We start from the raw sequence: 26,753 nt of genomic DNA, 5'->3' as shown, positions 1-26,753 counted from the left end.
CCCTCAATATTTTAAGTTGGCACCCTTGGTAAATCACCTGTGGCTTGGGAAGCTATGACTTCTACTCTTCCTCCAGCATGGAAACATCTATATATCTCTCTGAATTTTATTTTTAAATATAATATGGTGGGGATGCCATCTCTCCTATGAAAACTTCCTGCCTCCCACTGGAACTAGATGGGGGCTCATCGGTGTAGCCGGGGGTGGCAGCTGCCCCCCAAATCAAGTAAAGAAATAAATAAAACTAACTGACCAATTGTGTCACACATAACTCGGTCCTGTCCCCTACACACATAAAGCCTGCCCCCCTAAAATAAATCCTGGCCATGCCCAGGTCAGGGCTAGCACCTTCTTAATACTAAGAGGAGGGAAATCCACAAGGGATATAGATTTTGAAAATGGGCAGAAGTGGGAGGGGGGTTGAGTGAACTTTTTAAGAAAATCCTTTCCAGCAAGATTTTCACAGGCCTTTTACTTGTTCGACCCCATTGTCCTCCTCAAGCAGGGCCTCCTTTCCTGGCATTTCGCTGTGTATCAGGTGGCGATGAGGGAAGTTGTCTATGGAAAGGAGCTCCTAGCCAGCCGCCATATGCAGCTGTTGGAACAGGAAGCTCTATATAGAGGCAGCTTCCTTCCTCTTTAGGTTATTTGTGGAAGGTGTGCAGCATGTGCAAGATGGGGAGGCCCTTGAACAGAGCAGCAGGGCAACGGAGGCATTTTTGGAGGCCACTTGGAGCTTAGGACTTGCGCAAATGACTTAGAGGGGTGGTCATACCGTAGACTTTATCATATCACAGAATTGGAAGGGACCACAATTGTCATCTAGTCCAACACAATGCAATTCGGGAATCTTTTGCCCAACGTGGGGTTCAAACCCACAACCCTGAGATTAAGGGTCTCGTGTTCCCGGGCCTGGGATTCTCAGCTGTCATACGAAGACCTCTGCTAGTCTAACTACGGTTCCTCTTCCTCCAGATCTTTGCATCCTTTAGAGACCAGCTCTGTCTTCCCCCTCCTCTTGGAATGTTACCCAAAACGGCCCATTGTCTGTGGCTAGACCACCCCATGGAAGATGTTCCAGCCCTGCCAAGACCCTCCCGACTGCCTTGACTTCTAAATGGCACTCAGCTTCCATCTCTGCACATGCAGCCGCTGGGGCCCACAGCCACTGCTCCCCCCCACCCAAAACCCCCCTCAAGATACAGTTTTTGTTCCAGAGTTGTAGGTGAAGCGAGTATTAGAACTAGAGCTCTTGCTAAAAAGGGAAGAAAAAATTGGGGAGAGTGGGATCTGAGGAGCTGCAGGTCATCCATTGGACAGAGAAAGGATATGGGGAGACGGTTTCCTCCTTCTTGAAGGACACCTGCTTGGTATGCAGAAGGGCCCAGGTTCAGTCCTCGGCATCTGCATGTAGTGCTGGGAATTTCCACTGCCTGAAACCCTGCAGCATTCTACCAGTCAGCGTGGACAATATTGAACTAGATGTACCAATGATTCTGGCTCAGTACAAAGGCCGCTGCTTTCTATCTTCTACTGCTCTCCTAATTTAGAGGGAGTGGGGAGAAAAGGGCTTCCAACTTCCATTACTTCCCCAAAGATGGGGATTGTGCCCTGTGAGCATCTCCAACTAACCCTTTCCTTTTGCCCCTTTTGCCCGTGAATCCTTCACGCTAAGCTACAGCGAGCAGAGCACGCAAAGTTGGAGCTTCCCACATTTCACAAGGCCCTCTGAAACCTGCAACTTGTCGTCTTCTGTTTCAGGTGCGGAGCATGGGAAAGGGAAGACAGCCACAGGCAATGTTGCGCTGGTTCTGAAACATAGCCTCTATCACTTTAATCCTGGGTACATCAGTGTCGCACCCTCCCGGGAGCTGTGCATTAGGGTGCTGCTTCTAAGGTTAGACAGATTAAGACTATGGGAAATAGGGCAAGAGGTCCCCACCCCTCCTTCCCAGCAAGGTCCTTTTCCACGGAGGAAGATGGGGGTATATTACCGTGCCTCTGGAGTCCAGGTGGGAACACTCAACTTTCCCCTCCCCGCCAAATACCCCACCTCTGTGTCCGCTCTGAGCTGGCTCGGCTACCGTGGCGGAAGCTAGAGCATCTACGGTGCTACTCAGCAAGTGGCACGGCGTCAGTACTCCCAGAGGGTGGCCCGGTGCAGGGTGTCGGCATCGGCGCGCAGGGTCCCGGCTTGGTCGCCGCGGAGGTATTTGCCGTTCTTCCCTTTGATGGCCACCCGGCTGCACTCGCGGAACTCAAAGTAGAAATCCTCCGACATCTCGCCGTCGCTGCAGACGGTGCCGTTGGTGGCCACATACCAGAACTTGCCACCGAGGCCTAGGAGCATTGAAGGAGCAGGTGTCAGTGGGAAATAATAATAATAATAATAATAATAATAATAATAATAATAATAATAGTAATAGTAATTTAGTTATAGCCTGCCCTTCCCAACCGAAGCCGGGCTCAGAGCAGCTAACAACAGTAAAATGATAAAGGTAAAGGTAAAGGGACCCCTGACCATTAGGTCCAGTCATGGCCAACTCTGGGGTTGCGGCGCTCATCTCTCTTTATTGGCTGAGGGAGCCGGCGTACAGCTTCCAGGTCATGTGGCCAGCATGACTAAGCCACTTCTGGTGAACCAGAGCAGCACACGGAAACGCCGTTTACCTTCCCGCCGGAGCAGTACCTATTTATCTACTTGCACTTTGACGTGCTTTCGAACTGCTAGGTTGGCAGGAGCAGGGACCGAGCAACGGGAGCTCACCGCGTTGCGGGGATTCGAACCACCGACCTTTTGATCGGCAAGTCCTAGGCTCTGTTGTTTAACCCACAGCGCCACCTGCGTCCCAGTAAAAGGATACAACATTCTAAAATCATTTCATTATAAAATCAGTTCAAATCAGAGTAATGGCAACCATTGGGCTAGAGTTCTGTGAAGATTGCCAAAGGAGGGGGTCAGGTTGTGCCCTGGCCAAAGGCCAGGCGGAACAGCTCTGTCTTGCAGGCCCTGCAGAAAGATGTCAAGCCCCGCAGGGCCCTAGTCTCTTGTGACAGAGCATTTCACCAGATCGGGGCCACAGCCGAAAAAGCCCTGGCTCTGGTTGAGGCCAGCCTAACCTCTCTGTGGCCCGGGACCTCCAAGATGTTTTTGTTTGAAGACCGTAAGGTCCTCCGTGGGACATACCAGGAGAGGCGGTCCCGTAGGTACGAGGGTCCTAGGCCGTATAGGGCTTTAAAGGTTAAAACCTTGCATGTAATCGAGCGCATAGAGGCACCACCACCTCCCTCCCTCTCTTAAAGGTGCATGGGATTGACGTTTGTGGCAGGTAGTGATCCGTTTGGGGGAGAAATCTGAAGTTCTAGGAAAGAAAGGATCGAACAGGGATGTGGAGCATGTGGCCTTGCTGTTGTATCTGGGCTCCCAGTGCCCATCATCCCTTGGCCACAGGTTCCTTAAAAGAGCTGCTGAGTCCTAACTGGTCCAGTCATCCACACACACACACATGACTGAGACCACAGCAAAGAACTGGCGGAACCTTATAAAGCTGCCAAGCTGGGCTACAGGGGAAGTCCAAGCAAATACGGTGAAAAAGCAGGGTCGTTGGCACTTAGATTTGTAGCAGGGGGGCTCTTCCAGTTGCAAACGTGGCCACCTCCCAGGTCCACATGGAGGCAGTCCCACATTGCTGACTACTTGTGAGGCTCCCCGTGTGTCTACAATCCCGAATCGCAGCACGATAAAAGGTCGTAAGCGCTTTTATTAATTTTGAGAAGGTTCTAGGCACTTTAGGGAAAAAAGTAAATTCCGAGGGCCCACCTCTTTGCTGTTCTGTTGTCCTCCCCAGAGAAGGCATCTGAGTGGCTGGGCTTGCTGCCACTCTTCTTCCACTCAGTGGAATTTTACTGTTAGGGAAACACCACAGCTGCAGCTTCAAGTACTAGCCATAACACTTTCTAGAGTGTGGCTGCTTGTCATCAATGGCCAGCTACCATTGAGGGATGAGAGGGCTGCAAAATCCCCAGACTTTTGCCTAGCAGTCTATTGCTTGACAGTGCCACTGCCCAATCCTCATTGGCTGTTTTTCACCTCCTGCACCCGCATAAATATATATTCATTGGGTACTCCTGCAAACCTTGGGGTTCCCCCCCCATGCCTGATGATACTTTTCTGGCCTCACACCCAGAGCTTGTTATAGGATGGAATTGGCAATGGGTTCTAATGGTGAGGTTAAAGTTCTCCAAATGGTAGGAACTGCTTTGCACAAATAGCTTACTGTGGTAGTGCATGGGGGGATGTGACTTTGCAGTCATTTGGAACATAGGAACCTGCCTTATACAGAGATAGAGTGTTGGGTCCACCTACCTCATTATTGTCTACACTGGCTGGCAGAGGCTCTCCAGGATTTTAGGTGGAAGTTGGAGGGGCTGCATTCACAGCTGGGAAACAAATGTTCTCGTAGCATCCCTCCGACATATGGTCCAAAATTATTTCACTGTGGGATGAGCTCCCTCCCCAGCTCCCAGTTTGCAGCCAGTTAGTTAGTTACCTTTGATCTGGTAAGCGCCGTCGTTGAAGATGATCTGGAAGACATCATAGACGGAACGGTTGGCGTCTAGCAAGTTGGAGTTGCGGTGGTAGCACACGAAGCCATGAGCCCCGCGAAGGACCAGGATGGGCCGGTTGATCAGCTTGAGAACAAATTCCTCATCCTCCCCTGTAGTCAGATAACTGTAGGTCAGTGAGTTCGGAAGCTAATGTGACTGTGATGAGCTAGGGATCCAAAATGTGCATTTGTGAATACATTTGCATCAGACTTCAGCCCGAGTGAGTCCAGGATTGCTCTCCCAGCCACATACGTGCTTTCAGTAGCCTGAATTTGCAGATTTCCAGCTAACGTTTTTGCTTTTCAGTAGGAGTTCTGTAAGCAGGATCAGTCCGCTTTCAATTCCCCCTTCTAGTTAAGTTTCTGAGGTTACAACTGGGCTTCATCCTACTTCTGCGAGCTCCTTGCCATTATTGATCCTAAGAGTTGCAAATGCGGAAGAATCCTGGACAAACTATGTCATTGATTACTCGTTATTTTGAAACTGCTCTGGCATCACCTTAGTGCTCTCCTCCTGCTTTGGCATACTGAATTGGCATCTGCAGCTAAAGCCAGAGTCCGACCGGAGTGGGCTTCCTGCTATTGGGCTCATCTCAGGTGCACCTGGAAGCCATCCAGCTTTAAGCCGCACTAAACAGCTGTGTCACTTTCAATAGGACTTTGGTGGTCTTTTCTGACACCTGGTAATAGCCACCTGCTCTCCTGACTTGCAAGGTGTGCCTGAGGACCTTACAGCTGCTTAGGACAAGACCATACTTGTTGGCCTACTGCTGCTCCCTCCCCACTTCCAGTCAAGTAACTTCCAGTTTCAATCTTGGTTGGCCTGTGCTCTAGCAAAAGTGACTTCCTCCCAGCTGCCCTGTAAACTCTTCGTTTCATTTGTTCTCAATATAGCCTCCTCTGGAACTGCTCAATATCTACGCAGCCTTTTCTCTGCTCTCAGCTTCTGACTGTCCCAGCCACAAAGACCCAGCTATACTTGTAATATATTCCGTTGGCTCATTCATTGTGATCTTGCCCCACAATGTTCCAGTTTCCATATAACACAGATTTAGGTACTCTCCTGATGCCCATCGAGCATGATTTTGGCTCGCCTACCTCTTCCAGCCACCATTCTCAATAAGGAAGCTGCAGCAAATGGCGGAAGACGAGCAGCTTTATTGACAACACACAGACTGTGGTCCTTGGTTTATCAGGTTTAAAGGTAAAGGACCTCTGACAGTTAAGTCTAGTCGTGGACAACTCTGGGGTTGTGGCGCTCATCTCGCTTTACTGGCCGAGGGAGCCGACGTTGGTCTGCAGACAGTTTTTCTGGGTCATGTGGCCAGCATGACTAAGCCGCTTCTGGCGAACTAGAGGAGCACACAGAAACACCGTTTACCTTCCCACCAGAGCGGTACCTATTTATCTACTTGCACTTTGACGTGCTTTTGAACTGCTAGGTTGGCAGGAGCAGGGACGGAACAATGGGAGCTCACCCCGTTGCGGGGATTCAAACCGCCGACCTTCTGTCCTAGGCTCTGTGGTTTAACCCACAGCACCACCCGCGTCCCTATCAGGTTTAGGCCCCCGTAATTGAGGCAATGGCAAAACCCACCCCCAGCACCCCACTGTAAGACTCACCCACTGCATCACTGACAGCTGCCAGTTGTCCATTCTTCTTGGTGCAGATATATTTGCCATTGCGAGCTTTGAGGGCTACCCGGCGTCCACGCCACTCCATATCAAACATGGTGCTAGCAGATCTGGGGGAACAAAGCAAGGGGGGGGGGAGAGCACTGGTCAGATCGTGAATGATCATTTTGCTCTTTCTTCCCTTTTGTGTATTTAACATACAGAGAGTGCAGCCCTACACACACTTGCATGGGCGTAGGTCTTGCTGAAATCAACAGGGTTTTGTGCACAGGACACCACATTGTGTAGCAGGTGCAATAAATTGCCACTCTCCCCCATTAGGTTGCTGGCGGGGGCAGGGGGCGGGAAGGAATACCTGGGGGGAAATGGGGAGTGGTTCCTTGACTGGAAGAACTTGTAAGCCTGGTTCTGGTAATTCCTAAGCTAAGAATACGCTGAGAGGCACCCTGCTCCATCATTCGCAGTGTGTGACTGCCTGGTGAATCTCAGGGTTCTAATAAAGACCAAAACAGATCCCACAAGTCTGTCCACCTGAAGTTTAAAATCTGCAGATAATTCTGAGCTAGATGGACCAATAGTCTGGCTCAGTGCAAAGCAACTTCCTAGGTTCCCCTAATTGCTTGAAGTTACTGACAATGGCAGTCCTCTCTCCCTCTCTCTCTTACATTCCACTTCTGTCGCTAAAGGTGCTGCTATAGGAGTAAAGGACACACAGCAAATTACCCTGGGCAAGTGCACCAGGGCTGAGGACGCCTGCTTTGTCTGTGACCATCTAGTTCTTCAACTGGTGAGTTGGGTCCCACTGACTAGTGGCTTGCGCAGCCAACCTAAGATGGGTCACAACCACTGTACAGATGTACTATCAAAAATTCAGTAGTGAGCTATATATCCTATTTTGCAGTATTATTTGTTTCTTATAAGTGTGTTTCAAAAAACTCAGCAGTGAATCCCAAACTCCGTGTTCGAGCTGACAGTGGGTCCCAGGTCTGGAAAAAGCTTGCAAACATCCTAATTTAGCCCGGTTATGTATGCACACTTTTGCCTGAGACTCGCTAGCTACCCTTGGGAGATGCTGCTCTGCTGCCTTCCCAGTTGGTATCAATGTTGGTGCCGTACTGAACATTATCCTGAATTATCCTGCCTTCTCTGAATGGCTTTGCTGTTCACTTCCAGGTCCCTGATTCTCAAACATATGTGCAAATTATTGTATGTCTGCAATGCTGTGCCCAAACCATGCTTTTCCTTTCCAGACACACAAAAGGAAGCGTTGATGGACATTCGTTTAGGCAACTGTATTTGCCTCAAGTCCTGCTTGGGGGCAAACCAGAGTCACTGGCTTGCTGCTGTGAAAAATGGGCTGCAGGAACAGATAGCCCACTGATCTGACTCGGTAGAGGTCTTCTATGTGCTTATGCACCCATCACTCCTTCCCAGAATCCCTGTTCTAAGTCTTGCATCCATTCTCTCCATGCCCTGGCTCTCCTTCTGTTATGTCTAGCCAAAACTGCCATCAGACTTCCAAGGCCCCAAATGCTCTAGGGCCCCAATAGTGACATGAGGACATAACCTAACTCACACTTCTGTGGCTGTGGCCTGAACTCCCCCATGCGACACCAAGGTCCAGTAGTTGCCCGTGTTGGAATGGAAGATGCACTTCTTGGTTTCTTTATCAATCTGTATCTGGAAGGTTTCGTGGTGTGTCTCTTCATCCTGATTGGCCGAGACGTTGACACCTAGTAGAAAGAAAGGACATCGTTTCATATTGTTTAGATCCATCGTGCTCCACTGTCAGGCATGAGACCAGATACGAAAACCTGTGAGAAGGGTTCAAGCAGAGGTCCATCTTAGAATCGTAGAATTGTAAAGTTGGAAGGGAACCTGAGGATCATACAGTCCAACCCCCTGCAATATGCAGCTGTCCCATGTGGGGATCGAACCTGCAATCTTGGTGTTATCAACACCACACTCTAACCAAACTGAACTATCTAGTTGAAGGCGTTCCTTCAGACACACAAAAGAGAGATGGAGAAGGTGTAACTAATTGTCGGGGGGGGGGAATAAAAAGTAAATATATGGTTCATTAATTACGGACAGCCCCATAAAATGTGAGTAACAACCAACAGTAAATTCTGAAATATGAACAACAGAAAAACAACAACCCTCTTCCTATATTTTTGCCTTAAGGGTTGCGCTAAATGTGATTGTGTTTACAAAAATAGCAATTACATGAATTAAAAACAAAAACCCAAGTAAATAGGTGTGGGTGGTTGATCCAGATCAAGACCACAGCAATGGGCAATAGGTTAAATCCCTATCCCTCCCACCAGAGTCACATTTGAGATTGAGGGCCTTATACATAGGAGCCGTCTCCTAGGGACCAAGGAGGCTTTGCCCCCCCCCCCAATAAAATACTTGAGGAGGCCAGCCCCCCCCCAAAAAAGTTGATGGGCATTGCCATTCAAATGGTATGTGTGCACCGCATCATGTAATTGATTATGTGGGGCAGGACTTACCTGGGCCCACCCCCCAATATTTTATTCAAGTTGGCACCCCTGCACCTATACCTACTACTTATGCAGAGGTGGGGGGAGAAGTTCACACAATTGCTGCTTGAATGTTTAGTTTGGGGCCCCTTGCCTCTAACTTGCCTCTGCCTCTCCATCCTCTGTGCCTTGTGGTGCTGCTGTTGGTCATCACATCCTTGCTAGCATTCCATAAGGCTTAGGGCACTACACAGATAGCAGGGCTTTATCTCATTCACCCCCACAAAAGCCCTGAGATGTGTGTGACTCACTTTCATTCCATTGTGATGGGGATCTGCAGTAGAGATATAATTATTTTCTCTAAGCCACTGGGTTAAGTCCACGACAAAAGCTAAACTTTTATCCAGGTCCAACATCCTATATGCTCATAGCAAATTCATTCTCCAAGTGACAGTGCTTATGCAGCCAAAATTCATAAGAGGAAGGAATCGGGAATAGGCTTGAGGAATCCCGAAGTTTGCAGAAATACAAATTAAGGAGGGGAGGGAAAGAACCTCAAACAATCTAATCAGGGCTGAGCATGCTCAGTTGCCATAGAATGCTGAGTATTTGTTTAGGGATGGGGAAACTGAAAACTGGGAGAGGATGGAACAGAATATCCTGGGAAAGGGTATGGCTGGCTGGAACACTGAACAGGAGCACTCCACGTCGCCGTACTTTGTTGTAGGTCCCTGGTTCTGTCTACTGGACAATGCCAAATAGAAGACAGGCGTGTAGTTTTCAAGTGCCTCTCACTGATTTGATTGTCATAGTTGGCACTTGGATTTGTCTCCTGATTGGCTAGAAACCAATTGGACATGTCATTATCTAGTTCTTAACATTTTGTTGGCAAGCATGGGCAGGAAACCACCCAAGAAAACACTCCACTGTTCTCTGGTCAGCTCTAGCCAGCTCGGGCCTGAGCCCTGTCTACACCACCTCAAATGCAGCCTCCCTACGAAGTGCCTATTTTTTTTTTATTTATTAGCCATAGGTGTGTGATTCACAGAACTTGCTTAGTCAATTCCCCATGAAGCTCACTGCTGGCAGTCAGATCACCAAAGAGTGACTGCAGGCGATTGATTAACATCTCTCAATCTCTCTCTTGCAACCTTCCTCCCCACCCCGACCTCATGGATTACTCTTCCCCCTCCCCCTCTCTGAAACTAAATGTGATCTGCAATGTTTTAAAGCTCCAGTTGGGAAGCTCCAATTATATTTTTTCCCCCAGAACAGCAGTATTGTAGTGGGAAAATTCCCCAAAGCTCTGATCAAAACCATAGCTTCCATAGCTGCTTCAAAGTAAAAGCCGAAACAAGAGACTCCTGAATCGGTTTCAGCTTTCCTATGCATGCAATGTACATTCACATACTCTGCAAGCCTATTCTTGACCTGTTCGTTCTTTCTTTTTTTTAAGTCCTTGTTCATCTGGCTATAGTGCCACAGTCAGGCTGGCTGAGGTGTTAATGCCATTCCTCAACCTGCCCTGATTATTTCCGGGAGGCCATTTCAGCCTGGGACCAGAGATTTAGCAGATCTGTGATCTTTGTCAAAAAAATAAATGGCCTAATGCGAGTGCTAGGCTTTGCTGTCAGCTGATTCACCCAGGACTGGTTTTGTCCTCCTACCAGATTTGTGACGTAATTTATGATTCCAACAAGAAGCAAGTTAGAGGAACTTATCTCTTTAGTATCCCATGTGCCTATTGTTTTAAACATATGAGGAGCCCAAGGAAATCAGAGGGAAAGAACTAAGTAGCACATACCACAATCTCCGAAGTAAATCAATTGCCATAAAGCTGACAAACCAATGAGCTAACATTAACAAATTTATTAAAATCAAAGGGGTGGGGGAATCTTCAACGATAAATCAAACATTTCCTGGCTTTGTCTGTAGCAAAAGGATAGATGATGTCATTTCTCCAAAGATGGCATACATACATTGATTTCCTCACAGCAGTGACACTGTAAGGAAGATAATGTTAACAGCGGGAGAACTAAGGCCAGGGCTATGCATATGCACCAGCAACAATGCTGGATTGGGTCTGCCGATGCAACCACACAGTCCAAGCCTTGCCTGGTTCCTGACCTCACCTTCTCAGTATGCAGAGCTGATGCTACTGTTGGCTAGTTATTGTTGTGGCTTCACCCCACCAGACACTATGCTTCTAAGATACAGATACTGGCCCAAGGTCACCCAGTGAGTTCCATGCAGAGCCGGGGAAATAGCAGCCTAAAAAATATATATATATGAGGGCCAAAAGTGTTATGAACCTAATGGTTCATCCAACCCTGGTTTTCTTTCCACCAGCCCCTTCAGCCACCACACTTGCAACGTTAGCATGACGGCTCAGCACTCACCAGGGTTAGGGATCCTCCTGGCATGGTAAAAGTATACAATACAGGTAAGGCTAAACTGGTTTAAATGAGAAGCCACATGGGTAAGTCTTCTCCCTTGCCTGGCATTTAATCAGCTCTTACCTCTGCAACACAGGTCTTTTCAAGTGGATTGTATGATCCACCATAACCAGCTCCTCAGGAGCACACACAGCTGACCAGTGGTTCACTCCTCTCTCTCTCTCTCTCCTTCCAAATTCCTAGGAATTTTGGTGGGCTACTAAATATCCCCCCACACACAGATCAAAGCACATAACTCGTATTTTAATAACTTTTTTCATTCAGCACCAGTATCATAATCAAAACCAGCACCTTATTATGAAAATCTCTGGCTGCAAGTTAGGCCACTGAGGAATAACTCTTTTAATTTGTTCATTTCTAGAAAAAAGAAATAGACTGTGTTAGTCCCTATTATGAAAACCATGGGCCCTCAGCAAAAGCCTTGTTTACCTGCTTGACAATCTGACCCTGGTGAAAAAACTGTCATTAGTAAAAATAACTAAATCATGTGCAGGACCATGAATAAACCCATACCCTCCAACATTTCTCTGATGAAAATAGGGATGTCTCATTCCATAATGATAATTTTACTATTTATACCCCATACATCCTACTGGGTTGCCCCAGCCACTCTGGGCAGCTACCAACATATATAGAAACATAATAAAACATTAAACATAAAAAACTTCCCTATACAGGATTGCCTTCAGACGGCATGAGGGTTGGATAACTCCATGCTCTCCAACATTTCTCCAATGAAAATAGGGACATCCTAAGGAAAAGTGGGACATTCTGGGATCAAATCAGAAACTGGGACGGCTTCTCTAAATTGGGGATGTCCTTGGAAAATAGGGACACTTGGAGAGTCTGTAAACCCTTTTCCGTGGACCGCCTAAATGGAGCTTGCAGACCACCAGCGGTCCATGGATCACAGTTTGAAAACCTCACAGTTTGACAATTATATTTTCTCCTGATTGCCTTGGTAGTGTTGCCTTGGGGAAGGGAAAAGTCATGATTACTCATTGTGTGTGTGTGTGTGTCTACCAATATGACACACAGAGAGTCAAAGATAACTTGTACGTATGTGATGATTGTGGGATCCACAATCTTATCACTTTTTAAAACGAATGTCACTCACATAGAGACAGGAAGATGGGATTTCCCAGGGCCAGCCTCACCATAAGGCACTCTGAGGTGGCCGCCTCAGACATCAAATGCTGAGGGAGCAAAACTGTGTGCCATGTGACATACCCAGTGAGTATCCCCTAGACTAGCTTGCTGCTTTCAAGTGCAGTAGAGGCCTCTGCCCCTGAGTTGAAGCAGGATTCAAATGCCCGTCTATTCAGCTTTTACACACAATCAGCTTTCGTACACAGAAGGGGGTAGCACTGTCTCATCCTTCGCCGCAGGCAGAAAAACATATTGGACTGGTCATAACAACTTCCTTGGAATCCTCTGCCTGAGTCAGTTTTGATGCTTCGCATTGTTGCTGTCTGCAGGGTTTCATTTACCAACAGACTCCACAGCCAACCTTAGTGGGCAAGCTACATTTTCTCGATGCATCCGATAAGCACCAGCCATGGTCAAGTCCACTCACTGTATAGCCTTCTCCATCCTGATGCTCTCCAAATGCTTGGGAGTACATCTTCCATAATCACCAGCCAGCACGGCCAATGGTCAGGGATGATGGGAGCTGTAGTCCAACAACATCTGGTAGGGTTCCGGATTGGGGAAGGATGGTGTTGTGGACCCCTCCAGGCAAACTACTTTTGATTAGATTCCTCAGTGCAAGGAACCATATACCTGGAGGGAAGGTATTCACCAGAATCTCCACACAAACTCTTGTCAAACAGGTTACAATTGACAAGGAAGTTGGCTAACCCTCCAAGCTGAAGGGGCATTAACGATCCCTGCTAAAATTATGCCCACCTCACTGAGCCATAGGCACCCCCTTCTCACACTCCTGCGTTGCTAGCAAATCCTCCAACAATCACTTTAATTATCCTCATTAATCTGATTGCTGTTGTTTCCATCTGGCTGACACACAAGCCCCCTATTAATAACTTGCCAGCCAATGTCACCAGCTCCTAAGTGGCTTGGAACAGGCAAAGGAGGTCTGTGAGCCTCTGTGTTGGCTGTTGCTCATTGCCAACAAAGCAAGTCTCTTGCCAACATACTGATATCTCTGGCATCCCACCATCCCAATGGGTATGACCAGACCTGGCAAAAATGCAGAGGGAAGGCTGTGGCTAGTATCTATAGGGCCAAGCGGGATGAGATTGTAATAGTTTGACAATATAATATTAACCCTAGCAGAAGAGACTAGCTTCTGGGCCTGTCAGACACATCCAAGCTCTTCCCTCCGGAGGGCAGTGATAAACATTGCTGGGTTTCATCAGCATAAGACAGGTTATGACTGAACTTAAATGTGGGATAATCCTATTCAAAGAGATGAAGTGGCTGGTTGGAACAGCTGGCGGGGGGAGACTGGGGCAAAGGGGATTGGAGGCTGGGATTAAGGAGATACAGAGGGAACCATTTAGGAATTCGCAAGCACATCCTGTGGGTAGCTTCAAATCATTCAAGTTGAAGAGCCAGTGCAGACCAAAGTGCAGTTGATTAATCCCCGTAAGTAGCTGCTCTTGTAATTGGCCTACTCATATGAGCAGCAAAGCTTCTGAAACGGGGACACAACACAACAATAAACCCAACCCCCTCTGTATAATCTATGGAGGTTAGCCACTACGACAAGGACCCATATGTTGGTTCTGCAAGTACAGGAGTTTTGTTTTGTTTTTAATTGAACATATTAGAGTTTCTGAAATAAGTGGTCACTGACGGTGACAATAGATTAAAAACAAAACACCAATATGCTGAAGAAGAGTTGAATGCTGCAGCAGCCTACTAGGGGAGTTGCCAATTAATTAAAAAAAAATCACAAAACAGCAGAGAAGAATTGGCCTCACTCATCACCAGCAACGTCATGGTCCCTATCCAGTAGGTATCTGCAAGACGATACCTGCTTGATCAATGCAAGAGACTACCTGGTCCGACCTTTCGTTGCCCACAGCGGCCAGTCAGATGCTTCTAGGAAGTCCGCAAGCAGACTATGAAGAAAACAACCTCTGCCACTTGTTTCTCACTCCCCAGACAGTCCAGACCAACTAGTATCAGTGGCAGCCACTTTGGTGGGGCAGAATCGACACAGACACTGCTGCAGCTTACTATATCAATTTTGCTTTCAGGTCACTTTCTGTTCCTTTTGCCTCTCATCTCCCTCTGACCTCACAACTCTACATTCTCCATCACCCCCACCATGTTTACCAATGCAGGGTGATACTTCAATGCATCTGATGAAATGGTCTGTGGCTCCTGAAAGCTTATGCCACAGTAAATGCGTTCGGTTTTTTTAAGGTGCCACAATACTCTCTGCTATTTTTAGAACTGCCTTACATGCATTTGCCTAATCCTCTTTGTAAAGCTGTCTAAACTAGTGCTCATTGACACATAGTGTGGCAGCGAATGTGGCCTAGGACACGCAAGAAGACACACCGCGGAAAGCATGCAAGATTAGAAGTGGGCACGTTGGCCATAGGAAGACGACTGCTTTCCCAGAGACAAAAAGCTGCATTTTAGGAGTTGAAGAAAAGCAAAAGCCACTTGGGTTCCATGCTATGAATGAATAACAAGTATGCTCTACTTTTGTTTTGCCATAAGCAGATGGTCTGGTGAGGCCCATTGCTTTATATACAACTGTGTGCATGTTCAGTTTTAAGAGGAATACACACCACAGCAACTTCTACGTAGGGTCAGCTACATCTGTGTTCACACACACCCATGAACTAGAAGACATTTTTAGGCTAAAGTGCAAAGGACGATTGGTTCAAGAAAGCATGGCTATACTGTACTGTAAACAGCCTATTAAATGACCTAGGGAGGAGGGGAAATAATAAAGTTTCTTTTGATGATCATGGTGGGATTGATTGATTGATTGGGGGCATACACTTGTTTCAGCTTCTCCACACACGTTATCTCAGATCCTTCTCAACACTTCGCAGCCACCCTTCAAAGCTAAGGCGTGTCCGCAGGGGTGTTATGTCCATATTGCAGATGTGTAGCTGAGGCTTAGAAAGAGCGGCTTGCCAAAGAACATAGAGCCTAGTGGTAAATTCATTACTGAGGAGAGGTTGGAAACGACAACTTCCTGACTAACAGCTTACAGTGAAATTTCTCCCTCCCTCAAGATAACAGGTGGGAAAGACCCTTATTAATTTCTGCGGAGCGATAAGCCCTATTTTTGCAGTTTGATGTATGACACTTTGGGCCACAAAGTAAAAAAGTTCCCTTCCCTCACAGGACTTGGATTTCCCCCTCCCCCCTTCTTTCGTTGGTTACAGACGGAATGGCCTTTCAAGCTTGACCGGAAGATCAAGTTATACAGTGATCTTCGGGACTTTTCATTCATGGGAGACTGGGTAGCTCCTCTTTCCCCCAGAAACTGGCATAGGCCAGGTTGCTATAGTAACGGACACAAGCCCTTTGGCAGCGTGGCATTTCCTGTTGCCACCTGTTACTCACTCAGCTCCCATCTGGTTGGTTTATGTACTGCTAGGGTTTGTTTGCCCATCGCATGACTCCTAAGCTAGCTGAGGAAGAATACAATGAAGTGGGTCATCTTGAGGAAATCAGACTGCATAATCTGATTTTCATACAACATGCAAATACATGTACAGTTCATTCCAAAAGCGCTTGTTGGCTGTCCTAAAAGCTGAAGATCTTCCTTCTTAAGCTTTAAATAAAGCAACTTTTGTACAGTTGATGACCACTGACCGCTGGTGTCTTCTTCAGATCATTTAATTCAGTAAGGATTGAAACACACACGATTGCAACCTTTTTGCTGGCAAAACGTATTTACCTGAATTTTATAGCTGAGGAAAAACATGCAATACACACCAAATCCCCTCCTTCACCTCAGAAACAAAGCAACCTCCTGCATATTTGCCTCCACAATGCCCAAAGAAAGAAAAGGGAGAGATCAACATGGTGTTGTTTTTCCAGAAACAGCTACCCTTGAACAAGGCATCTAGAGTCCTACCACACAATGCAAGATTTAAATTTCTAGTACAGTTCCCTTTTCAGAATATGGGTTTCTATTTGATTTTAAATTAAAGTTCCTATCCTCATGACCCTCATGATTCCACACAGAGAAAAATGTAAAATGAGGATGGTATTTGTCATAGTTTTGGAGATCATATCAGGGCAGAGTGAAAATGAAAAATTTCAGGACATACATTTCATGGCCCTGGGATGACCAGGCGAAATTCCTTCTTCTACTAAGCTGTTAATAAAGAGTACAGAAGCACTGTTCTCTTTTGCATCTGGACACCCTAGAGGCCCCCAATTCCTTGTTTTTCCATATTTAGGTCCATATTTGAAATCCCATAAGCACTTACATGTGAGTAAGGCCCACAGAATGCATATCTCTGAGTAGATATGAATAAATTTACACTGTGCTTAATCCCCTCCACATTTTCCCACTCATGTTCCAAATTCAAAAAAGGTAACCAGAAGAAAATGCAAAGGTACTTTATATAGATATAAAATCAAATTGCACTCCATTGTCACAGCTGACAATCACTGTTGTTAAAGGGGCCCCCATAGGAGCCAATTCAAAAGTTGACAGCCTTAATCTGCTTCTGAATTGGAGCATTTAATAGCCAGCAGAACATCAGAAGACTGATGGACTAGAATCATCTCCCAGAGCTTGGACTCTTAAAAACAGCATTGAAAAGAAGAAGGGTCCATATCCGATCACTTTTCTCTGGGGCAAGAGGAGTGGCTTCTGGATGAGTATGCTTAAATCAGTCTTTTTTCCTCTGGTTGGGGATTTTTGATTATTATTATTATTTTTAAAAAGGCTAATTATCAATGCCAGGCAATGTGAATTTTAAATTTGCATTTATTTAAATGAATTAACATGCAAACATCTGGTAACTCCACGGGGAAGCTAAGAAAATAATTACGCTAATCACTGTGAGAGAAGAGGCCCATACTGCATTACAGTAATGAAGGCCAGATAAGCAACTAAGGGCAGGAATACAGTGGATTAGCTGCCCACCTAACACAGTTTAGACACACTTTTGTAAAACAGGACAAAAGGGGTATATTAAACAATGGCCAAAGGTGCAGTTTCCCCACTCTTTTAATGCAGAGTTAATCCAGACAAGCTGTTGTGTAGATAGGAAAGCCGATTCAGACATGGGGCTACAAGTGGTTAGGGTGGGGTGGGTGTTGTGCAGTCCCCTGTAAAGACCAAGTGTGCAGCCTGGGCTTGGTGCTGTCTATGGAAGCTCAAATGACTGTGGTTGGTTTTTACCTAATGCACTCTTATTTAGAGAAAGCAGACCTTGCTTCCATCAAACATCCAGACTAGACTACTGCAGTGTGTTCTATGGGGTGCTGCCCTGGAAGACAACCCAGAAACCTCTGCTGGTATTCAGGGTGTCTTCTGAGGGTAGACATTTAGACCATATTATATACCAATACTGCGCCAGCTTGCCGGAGCATTTCCAGGCCAGATTCAAAATGTTAGCTTCGAGTTCTAGAGCCGCAAACCAGGTGGGGTCGCTAACGTGGTGCCCACAAGCAAACATGGAACTCACAAACACCTTCCGTGGTGTTTCCCCTCCCTCTGCTGAAATTAGACTTGAAAGAAGCTAGGCTGCAATATGTGCTTAGTTGCAGTGTGTATGTGAGGCCCACAACAGGTTTCTCTCGTTTGCCTATGTATGTGCCCAAAGGGCCCCCAAATGTTGGCAACCTATGTCTTAAATAGCCCAGGACCCGGTTATGTGAAGGACCATGTAACAGTCTGGGCCTTAAGATCAGACTGCCAACACTGCCTAGAGATGGCCCCATAAGGAAGTATATAAATATTTTACACAAATAAAGATCAGATAGGTTGTGTACACACCATACATTTAAAGCATACGCACACACACAAAAAGAATAATGGGAAATACAGTTTGCCCTATGCTGAGCTACAATTCCCAGTACCCTTAACAAACTACAGTTCCCAGGATACTTGGGGGGGTGTTTTAAATGAATGGTATATAAGCAGGTGTGCACCAGATATAGGGCCTTTTCAGTGGTGGCTTACCGGAACTATCTTCCAAGGGATTTGTAACTGGCCCTGTCAGGGCCAACCTTGAAAAAACCTTTGAAGAACCATCTGTTCTGATTGGCTTTTAATTAAGATTATTTTATTAAGGTAGCTGCTCTCTCAGAGTGTTGGTTTTAGGCTGTTAGTTATTGGAGATTGTTATTGGAGATTTTAACTCTTTCTATGTTGGGCCGTGTATTATTTTAAAGATTAGTTAATTTATAGTAACTGAATGCTAGTTGTTTGCTATTGTGCTGGTCAAAATTTGTGTTATATACGTTATTTTATTGGAATTGCCTTTTTATCTGGTATATATTTGCATGCCACCTGGAGAGGACATAGCCCTGCAAGGCAGCCTAAAACCCTTTAAATGAAAATAAATTTAAAAGTAGAAATAAATGAACATGTGGGCTGCGAATTCTAAACAACGTTGGCGCTTCGGAAATGAAGCCGATGGAGACCTGCCCATCAGTTTGTCTCCATGTCACAAAAAAGTTTCAGGTATTTAATTTCTTCCTGCCAGGCTGCTTTGAAGGCACAGAATCAGGGCCAGCTTTTCTTCAAAAGAACACAACCCTAGTTTCAGAGTACAGAAGCAGAGTGTGATTACTGCAGATCGATTTGCTTCACCTGATTCATTTGTCTTCCATCTTTTTATCCCTCTTCTTACTGGCTCACAGCCTGGTACACGAAGCCAGTAAAACTTTCCCTGTCGTGAAGATAGCGATGAGGAAAGCTTGACTTGCTTAAGTTTGTGTGAGAACCCTGTTGGAGGCACGGGAGCTGGGTTAGCATAAACAGGGCACAGCCTTTTCTGTTTTGAACAGACAGTTGGTGTTGCAATTAGGCAAATGGGTTGGGAGGGTGATTCTTTGGTTATCATTAGGTGTAGTGTCAAGGTTTGCATGTGGCCTTCCAAATCCTGTGGTGGCGCTTGAAGAAGGAGAGAGGAAACGAAGGAAGAGAATGAATGGATAATGGATGGATAAAGGGAAGAGACGTGGGTGCTTGTGTACACCTGTGGTAGAGGGGGAAGAGAGAAAATGAAAGGATGGTGGATGAATAAAGGAGAGGGAGAGGGAGGGAGAGAGAGAGAAGGGCTGTCCCACCCAATTTTTGCATTGGCCTCACCTGCCACCTTCAATAGGCATCCTCCAGCCCCAATTGAACAAGGCCCTCAACCCCGGAAAGGTTGCCCCCCTGTGTTAAAAGCTATAGTCCGTGGCCACTATAATCACCCAAAGGTGCCACAGGTCAAGAAAAAAGCATGGCGTAATGGTTAGAGTGGTGGACTAGGACCTGGAAGACCTGGGTTGAAATCCCCACTCAGCCATGAAACTCATAGGGTCACCTTGGGCCAGCCGCCATCTCTTAACCTAACCTACCTCACAGAGGATGAAATGAGGGAGGAAGAGAACCATGAACACAACCTCAATATCCTTGGAAGATCAAGGTGGTATATAAATGCAATAATTAAATGAAAATAAACAGGAGACTACAGTTAGTTTTCTCTTAGATGCATGGGAAGAAGTAGTTATGGGGGAATAGCCTTCTCCCTCTGGAAAGAATTTCAGAACGGGGGGCACAAACAAACCTTGGGAAAGGAATATTTTCTTAACATGAAACCATCACTCTGTAGCACCTCCAGACATTTGGGACATAGCTTTGCTAGGGACTGCTGCTGCTCTTTTGTTTGGAGGCTGATTGAAATGTGGTCCTTAAGGGCCAGTTCTGGAGCCATATGGGAAAGATGTAAGGTTGGAGTTGCCTTTCATTCTTTACCTATAAGGCCTTTCGGAGTTCCATTGATCTCTGGGCAGGGGAAGGTCGCCTAGAATGGTTCACTGACGAGCATTTCCTAGAAATGCCGGGGTAGGACATGGGAATCGTAGGAATGGGCAACTACAGCTGTGAATGTGAACAGCCCCTTCAGGGACACTGGGCAGATGTTTGATGGACGGCACTAAAAGCAACCTGATGGACACTGTTGGCAGCACTAAAAGCAATGTAGGAAGAATGAAAGAGAGCTGGCTGCACCGACTGATAGGAAGAAGGTTATAAAATTGATTATCATTTTTTAATACCAAGGACGGCAGTAGATGATGGAATCCAAGTGCCATTGCCTAATTGTGTTGAAGGAAGTTAAATGTAACGAGCACATCATCTGTCCACACGCCACTCAGATTAATAGTTGTTGCTGGAGAGAGCTTGTAAAAATCTCAATCCATTCCAGCAGGGCCACTCTCTGGTGTGCATGCACAGAATCAGAGGCCTGTAAATTCACATGAGTGTCATTCTTGCTAAACAGCCGCCAGACCCACTGGCTTATCTATGGAGCCACCATGCCAGTATTAGCAAAATCACAGGAGAGTGGGTTCTGCATCTGTCCCTGTGTCCCATCCTTTGAATATAAGACAGAGCCTGCAACTGTTCTTGTTTCTTAAGCAGCAGGGATGCCTGCTGACATACTGATTATCATGTGGACTAGAAGTACTTCCAATCTGACACACTGCCATAGAAGCAGTAGCAAAACATACAGAGCAAAGCAGACTTTCCTCTTCTCCACCGGCGCCACTGCACTTGTCCTTGGCTTTCAGACCCTGCACTCATCTCTTCCCCACAACATCTTCCTAGATCCTTATCTGTGCAAATGAGCACAACGCACCTGCCCTGTACTAGAAACGGATATTGACTTGATGGAGACCAGCAAGGAACCATAATAGACGCCATGAGACACATCTTTCCTTCCCTATCCAAGCATGAGGATTAGGAAGGCAGCTCCTGAAGCAAAGAAGCATCAGGAAACTGATGGTGGCAACTACCATCATCAACACCCCCCACCATATGCATTCGAATAGTGAGTCACCTGTGGATAAGAACAAGCATGTTACCATTGTACAAAGCGGACGAAAAAACAAGTCACCCATATTATGGCTATGGAGCTAGGAGGGGAGAGGAGTATTCCCTGGCTATGCGTAGTCCCACAGAGCAGAAAGGTAATGGATTTACCTTGCCGGATGGAGACATATCTGCCATTGGAGGCCACGAAAACTACTTGCGGGTGGCTCTCTTCCAGATCAAACAGTTCATCTTTGCCCGGCTTGGAGCTCCTGCCAGATTTTAGAGTGCCGGTAGGTCCCATGGGCGCCAGGTATTTCCCATCGCAATCCTTGAAGGCCAGCTTGCCTGCCTTGAATTCCAGGGTGTACCCTGCGCGGGGGTCAGGCTCCTTGACCAGAGTGCCATCGTTGCGCAGGTAGCGGTTGTCGCAGGTTCTCAGGCAGTACTTCTTGTTCTGGAAGGTGAGGGTGATGAGCGAGTCCACACCCCAAGGGATGTTGCTGTCAGTGGAGATCTCGTCCTCCTGAGCGCTGAGGTGCGCATACCTTCTCCTGCTCACGCTCAAGAGGTTGGCCTGGGGGTGGATAGCCAAGTGCACAGCCCAGAGCTCCGTTTCTGTGATGGTCTGGGCAAAGCAGGACAACCTGTCTTCGGAACCGCCAAAGAAACGCTTGTAGGGTTCTGACTGGAGTGCCCAGCGCCCATCCGACTGGGTGACAATGACAAAACGCCCATCACCTCCCGGCTTCTCGGCTTCACACGAGACCTTGCCGTCCTTGTCGGCAGATAAGTACCTACCTAGGTGGCTCTTCAGGAAGACCACGGAGCTGTCTCCGTCCTGCTCCAGGGTCCATATCTGCTTCCTTTTTAGGCTGGGCGCCGAGGCGTTGACCTTGTAGCCAAAGCTCTCTGCCGTCAGGTACCTGTTGTCAGAGTTAATCAAGCCAAACTGGATCTTCAGAAGCTGGTGGATCCCATTCGTTGGCATCTTTGTCCGGACAGCGGATATAGTCCCAAGGACTGGGGTGGGCGCCTAAGGTCTTCCCAGTCCTTCCTCGGGGGTACGGAAACGTGCACGCTCACATAGGCACAGCCGAGAGAGCCGAGCGATCTGGATTAGTGCAAATGAACCTTACACCTCAGTCAAAGACCCAATGACGTGCACCTGCCCCAGTTCCCAGTCTCTTTCTCTGTGTGTGTGTGTGCACCAGCTCTTCCTACATTTAATCTTCTGCCCATAAAGCCAATCTCGTTTGGCTGCCTCGTCCCCCCTGCTGGCAGTGCTGCTGCCTCCTGCGTGGCTCACACTGACCTCTTCCTCCTCCTCATCTTCTCCAGCGTGGCGAGGGGGTGGGGTGCGGATGGAGAGGAGAGAATGCTCAGAAAAAAATGTACATGCTTAAGCACCCGCAGCCTTGCTTAATTAGCGCAGCTAGGATTACAAAGATTTCAATGAGCTGCCGGCCTCCTGTAACCAATAGTGGGGCTTCTACAGAAGCCACAAAGAAGGGAGGGGGGCTTTGACAGGCTACACAATGGCCTTTTGATGAGACCTATTCTTCCGCTCCGGCCTGCTCTCTGCGCTTGTAGTGCTCTGCACTGTATCTGTGTCTCTTGTTTGCGTTGTCTCCCTTCTTCTAAGGCTTGATACACCCCAAACGCCTTTCTATCCCACCGCTAAGGCCAAAATGCTCAAGCGGCAACTCAGTCTGCCGCCTCTCCCTGGTGGAGGATTTATTTTTCTTAGCGCCGCTTTGGTTAACGTTACCGTGGGCTCTCTGATTCCATGCGGCAGGTCACCTCCAAGCCGAGAGTGCCTGCCTGGCCCAGCCTCTAATCTCCTTAACAATTAGCTGGGCATTTCTATTAGTGTAAACCTTTCATCCTCCTTTGGCCCCTTTGCCTCCATCTGTTCCGTAACCCCAAATCCACAGCTCTGTCAAAAGGATAATAGTGGCCTGGCCCCCCTAGGAAACCGATGGGGCGGCGTAGCTGAGAGGCCTAGCTCAGAATCGAACCAGGGTGTGAAGAAGGGAGGCTGGGCCGTCCAGGGCTGCACTGCAGCTCAGATAAATGCAACTTGAAAGAATGGGGATGAATTTAGACCCAGCAAGTTGGAATCTGCTGAAGCAGAAGTTGTTGAATGACAGAGGTGAAAGCCACCCAGAATAGCTTGGCTGTCCTAGCTGCCTCTATAGACAACAGCAAGGCCTGCTCTGCTCTCCTCCACCACCCGCCGCTGCCATGACTTCAGAACAGATACTTTTTAAGATCCTTCCATTTAGCCAGAGAGAGAGAGTTGCTAACATATGGGAGGGTTGGGTTGACAATACCACAGTTGACAGTTAGCAAAAATAGGGTTGGGGAAAACATGTCGGCAGATGGCGAAGGCCCAGTGGTTCTTATGAAACAGGCAGCAGCGAGATCCCAAATGATCAGAATAAATCTGACCCACAAAATGCACCACTGCTCTCTGTGTCCCCGACTAAGGCTGCTGTCGTATGTTCACTGAGCCCCATTTAACACAGTGGGGCATATGTCTGAGTAAACATGCATGTCACGCTGTGCAAGGGAACAACTTGTTTGGATCCGCTGACTTTCCTTCTGTCAATGGCTTTCCCGACCCCATCTTCGCTCTGCAGTCTCTTGAAAATCTGCCTCTGGGACTTTAAGTGACATTGAGGGGCATGGTGTCTGGATGCAAACGTGGCCAGGGTGCCTGCAACTTTAATAGTTGTGTTGAAGAGGGGATTTTAGCAGGGGAAGCTTGCATTACACAGCTATTAAAGGTGCAGAAGTCCTGCCTGCTTTTGCATTCGGCTACCCTTATTGAGAATGTTGTGGGATATGGTATGGGGGTGCTGCAGATGAAGGAGGCTGCAGACATCACCTCCATCATTGCATGGAGGCAAGAGAGATTTGCCCAAGGGAAGCCTAACAGGTTCCTTGTTTGAATGAGAAGTCTAAGAACTGCATCCTGGCATGGGGACTCTTCCACTAGCTGTTTGAGTGCGCAGCTCATGCTTTGCAAATATATCCTGCCCAATATGTCTCTAGTCCACCGAAAAAGAAGATGCTCAGGTCCCAAACAATGGGATTAGGGGAACATGAGTGGTATGTGGGGGGCTCTCTTCAACCAACTCCATTTTGAAAATCTTTTTTATTAAATAGCAGGCTACAACTTTCTCAAATAAATTAAATAATGGAGAGCTTTTGACGTTGTCCCCATCTCTCAGGAAACATGCCTGATGCAAGTATTAAAGCAATAGGAACCTTTTCATTCATTGCATCCGGTCGCCCTACAAAGCTGGAATATATGCTCTGAATATAATCAACATTCCCTTTCTAATTACAAGGATCTGGTCTGGTTGAAAGCCATCCTCTTCCCATATCTTCATCCCAAGTCAAATTTGCAGCAACTTAGTTTTTCACAGCAAAATGTAACATTTTAGTGGATCCTGCCAGCCTCTTCACAGCACTGTGGTTTGCCTCCGAAAGAAGCTGCCACAGCAACCGTAAGAAGGGAAATCAGCAGCGGTGCATGGAAAACAGTGGGGAGGATCATACAGCCAGTATCACTGGGATGGTGTTGTCACTGTTAAAATGGCAGCCACAAGTTACATATTTTTAGTTGTCAGCCTGCTGCAGAAGTCTGCACATTGACAGCATTTTATCCAGATATAGACAACCTTTTCTATAGGGCAGAATTCAGTGGAGGCGAATTGTTGTTACTCCAGCTGCCATCAACACCAGCCAGCATAGTCAGTGGTTAACGTCCAATACAGGTTCCCTATCCCTAGTTAAAAATTATGTGCTGAAGAAATGTTTGATCAGGTACACATGTGACGTAGGGGAAGGCCCAAGACAACTTTCCTTAGCCACGGGGAAGAGAGAAGGTGAAAGGGGGAAATTCGCTACAGAGGCTTTGTGAAGGTGGGAGGAAGCAGGTCAGAAAAAAACCACCCACATGCTGGGCTGTCTTAAGCATATGCGGCACCAGGGTGCAAAGATCTGCCCGGTGCCCCCCCCTGGTTGCCCAGTCCCAGGTGTGCAGGAGGGCGTAGCCGGCCAACCGCCTCAGCGTCTCACTGGCTCGGTCGCCCCCGAACTCACGGTGCAGAGCAGAAGAGCCCACTGCGGTGCTCCAACCAACGGGCAGGCTCTTCCCCAGATTCAACTCTTGGGCCCCGGACTCTTGGCCGGGTGCCCCTGAGAGCCCACACCCCTAGGCCCTATGGGTAAGATGGCCCTGCCCACATGAAAGCTAGGAGAACAGACTGCACTCACCATACTACTGGGGACTGCAGATATAATGCAGCTCATGAGGTAAACATTTTTGCCATTGGTCAATTGCCCCCCAAAATTCACCAGAATAGGAAACTGGTCAAACATTTGTTAAAAGGGGACTCCCAATTTTGGCTCAACCCTACCTGATACATCAGGGCTAGAGATGGCATGGAGAGACCTCCTTCATTCCCATAAGGCCCAATACCCTCCTGTTAATTTGCTCATCTCCTCCGTCAAGTTTGCCTTATTCCTCTCTACCCATCCTAGCTTTGAAGTATCTTACAATCTGAGTCTTCATTCCACCTCCTGGCTGCTGGATGGAGGAAGTCAGTTATTGTCTTCAGTAGCCTGCGAGGGTATTGATTTCTCCCTTTTGTGCTGGAACAAACAGGAAACTTGCCCTGCACGTGTGAACCTGGTGTCCACAGAATCAACCTCCCAGCTGTAGCTGGGAAGCCCTTTGTTTTCGATGAGTGGAGAGTTCCTTCACTTCTGCTTGAAGGAAACCACAGATATTTCCGCTAGCACAGCCTGTTTCCGTCTCTTAATAGGATATCTTTCTCTCCCATCCAGCGAAGTCAAAATATGTAAAAAGCTGCCACATGTTCTGTTATGTCTCTCTGTTTTGTTTTGTTTTGTTTTGTTTTGTTTTAATAGTGGGTCAAAAAAACAATGAAAAATGAGAAGGATTTCACCCCACCCCCCAGGCCTATGTGCTAACAGCCCTTTCCTTTAAGCTAATGAGTGCAAGGTCAAAGGAATCTAAACAGCCTTTGATTCAAGAAAGAGCATCTTTCCTCCTCTGAACTCTTGTATTTATAATGTTTCATACTTAGTAAGGCACTCTGGGCCTCAGAACCTCCCTCTGCTTCAGTCCAGATTGACAACTGCCTCTCTTTATTATTATTTATCAAATTTGTATACTGCCCTGCATCCGAAGATTGAAGGGCAGTTTGCAACATAGAAAATACAAAATTAGAACACAAAATGCACAACAGAAACAAGCCAATAAACCCCCTCCCACAAACACAAAAAAAATTCTCCATGTGAACCAACCCAGACCCTGCATTAGTCATCCCCGACCCTTCTACTTCTGAGGGAGGTGTGGAGGGGGGGGGGACATGAGAACAGGTATTTTCTGTGGGGACTCAACACTTGTTGAACACTTTCCCAAAGGAGGCGCACCTTCAAAATTATAGGAAGAGCTTTGTATGCCAGCTTCACCATTTCCTTCATTTGGTGCAAGCATTTTCAGGATAAATAGGACTCCATTTTTGCACCAGTACCTAGACACACACGCACA

The 26,753-nt window shown here is 47.1% G+C and overlaps 1 protein-coding gene across 1 annotated transcript; it reads right to left on the bottom strand.

Moving 5' to 3' along the window:
• Positions 1–769: 769 nt before the first annotated feature.
• On the bottom strand, positions 770–23,936 carry FSCN2 (fascin actin-bundling protein 2, retinal). Its single transcript, XM_083598829.1, has 5 exons — positions 21,332–23,936; positions 7,819–7,975; positions 6,231–6,352; positions 4,551–4,718; positions 770–2,340 (listed from the first exon to the last, which is right to left on the bottom strand). The coding sequence occupies exons 1-5, from the start codon at positions 22,149–22,151 to the stop codon at positions 2,135–2,137; spliced, it is 1,473 nt and encodes a 490-aa protein (XP_083454955.1). The 5' UTR covers positions 22,152–23,936; the 3' UTR covers positions 770–2,134.
• Between the last annotated feature and the right edge of the window lie 2,817 nt (positions 23,937–26,753).

Source organism: Podarcis filfolensis, assembly GCF_964270895.1.
Source record: "Podarcis filfolensis genome assembly, chromosome: 2".
NCBI lineage: Eukaryota > Metazoa > Chordata > Lepidosauria > Squamata > Lacertidae > Podarcis > Podarcis filfolensis.
This window is presented reverse-complemented; position numbering and strand designations above follow the sequence as displayed.

Excerpts from the sequence above, each read along its gene's own strand:
- FSCN2 (XM_083598829.1), bottom strand. The coding sequence starts at position 22,151 with ATGCCAACGAATGGGATCCACCAGCTTCTGAAGATCCAGTTTGGCTTG. Across the intron at positions 7,976-21,331 it reads ATATGTCTCCATCCGGCAAG|GTGTCAACGTCTCGGCCAAT; the intron begins GTAAATCCATTA and ends TCTTTCTACTAG. Across the intron at positions 4,719-6,230 it reads AGCTGTCAGTGATGCAGTGG|GGGAGGATGAGGAATTTGTT; the intron begins GTGAGTCTTACA and ends ATCTGACTACAG.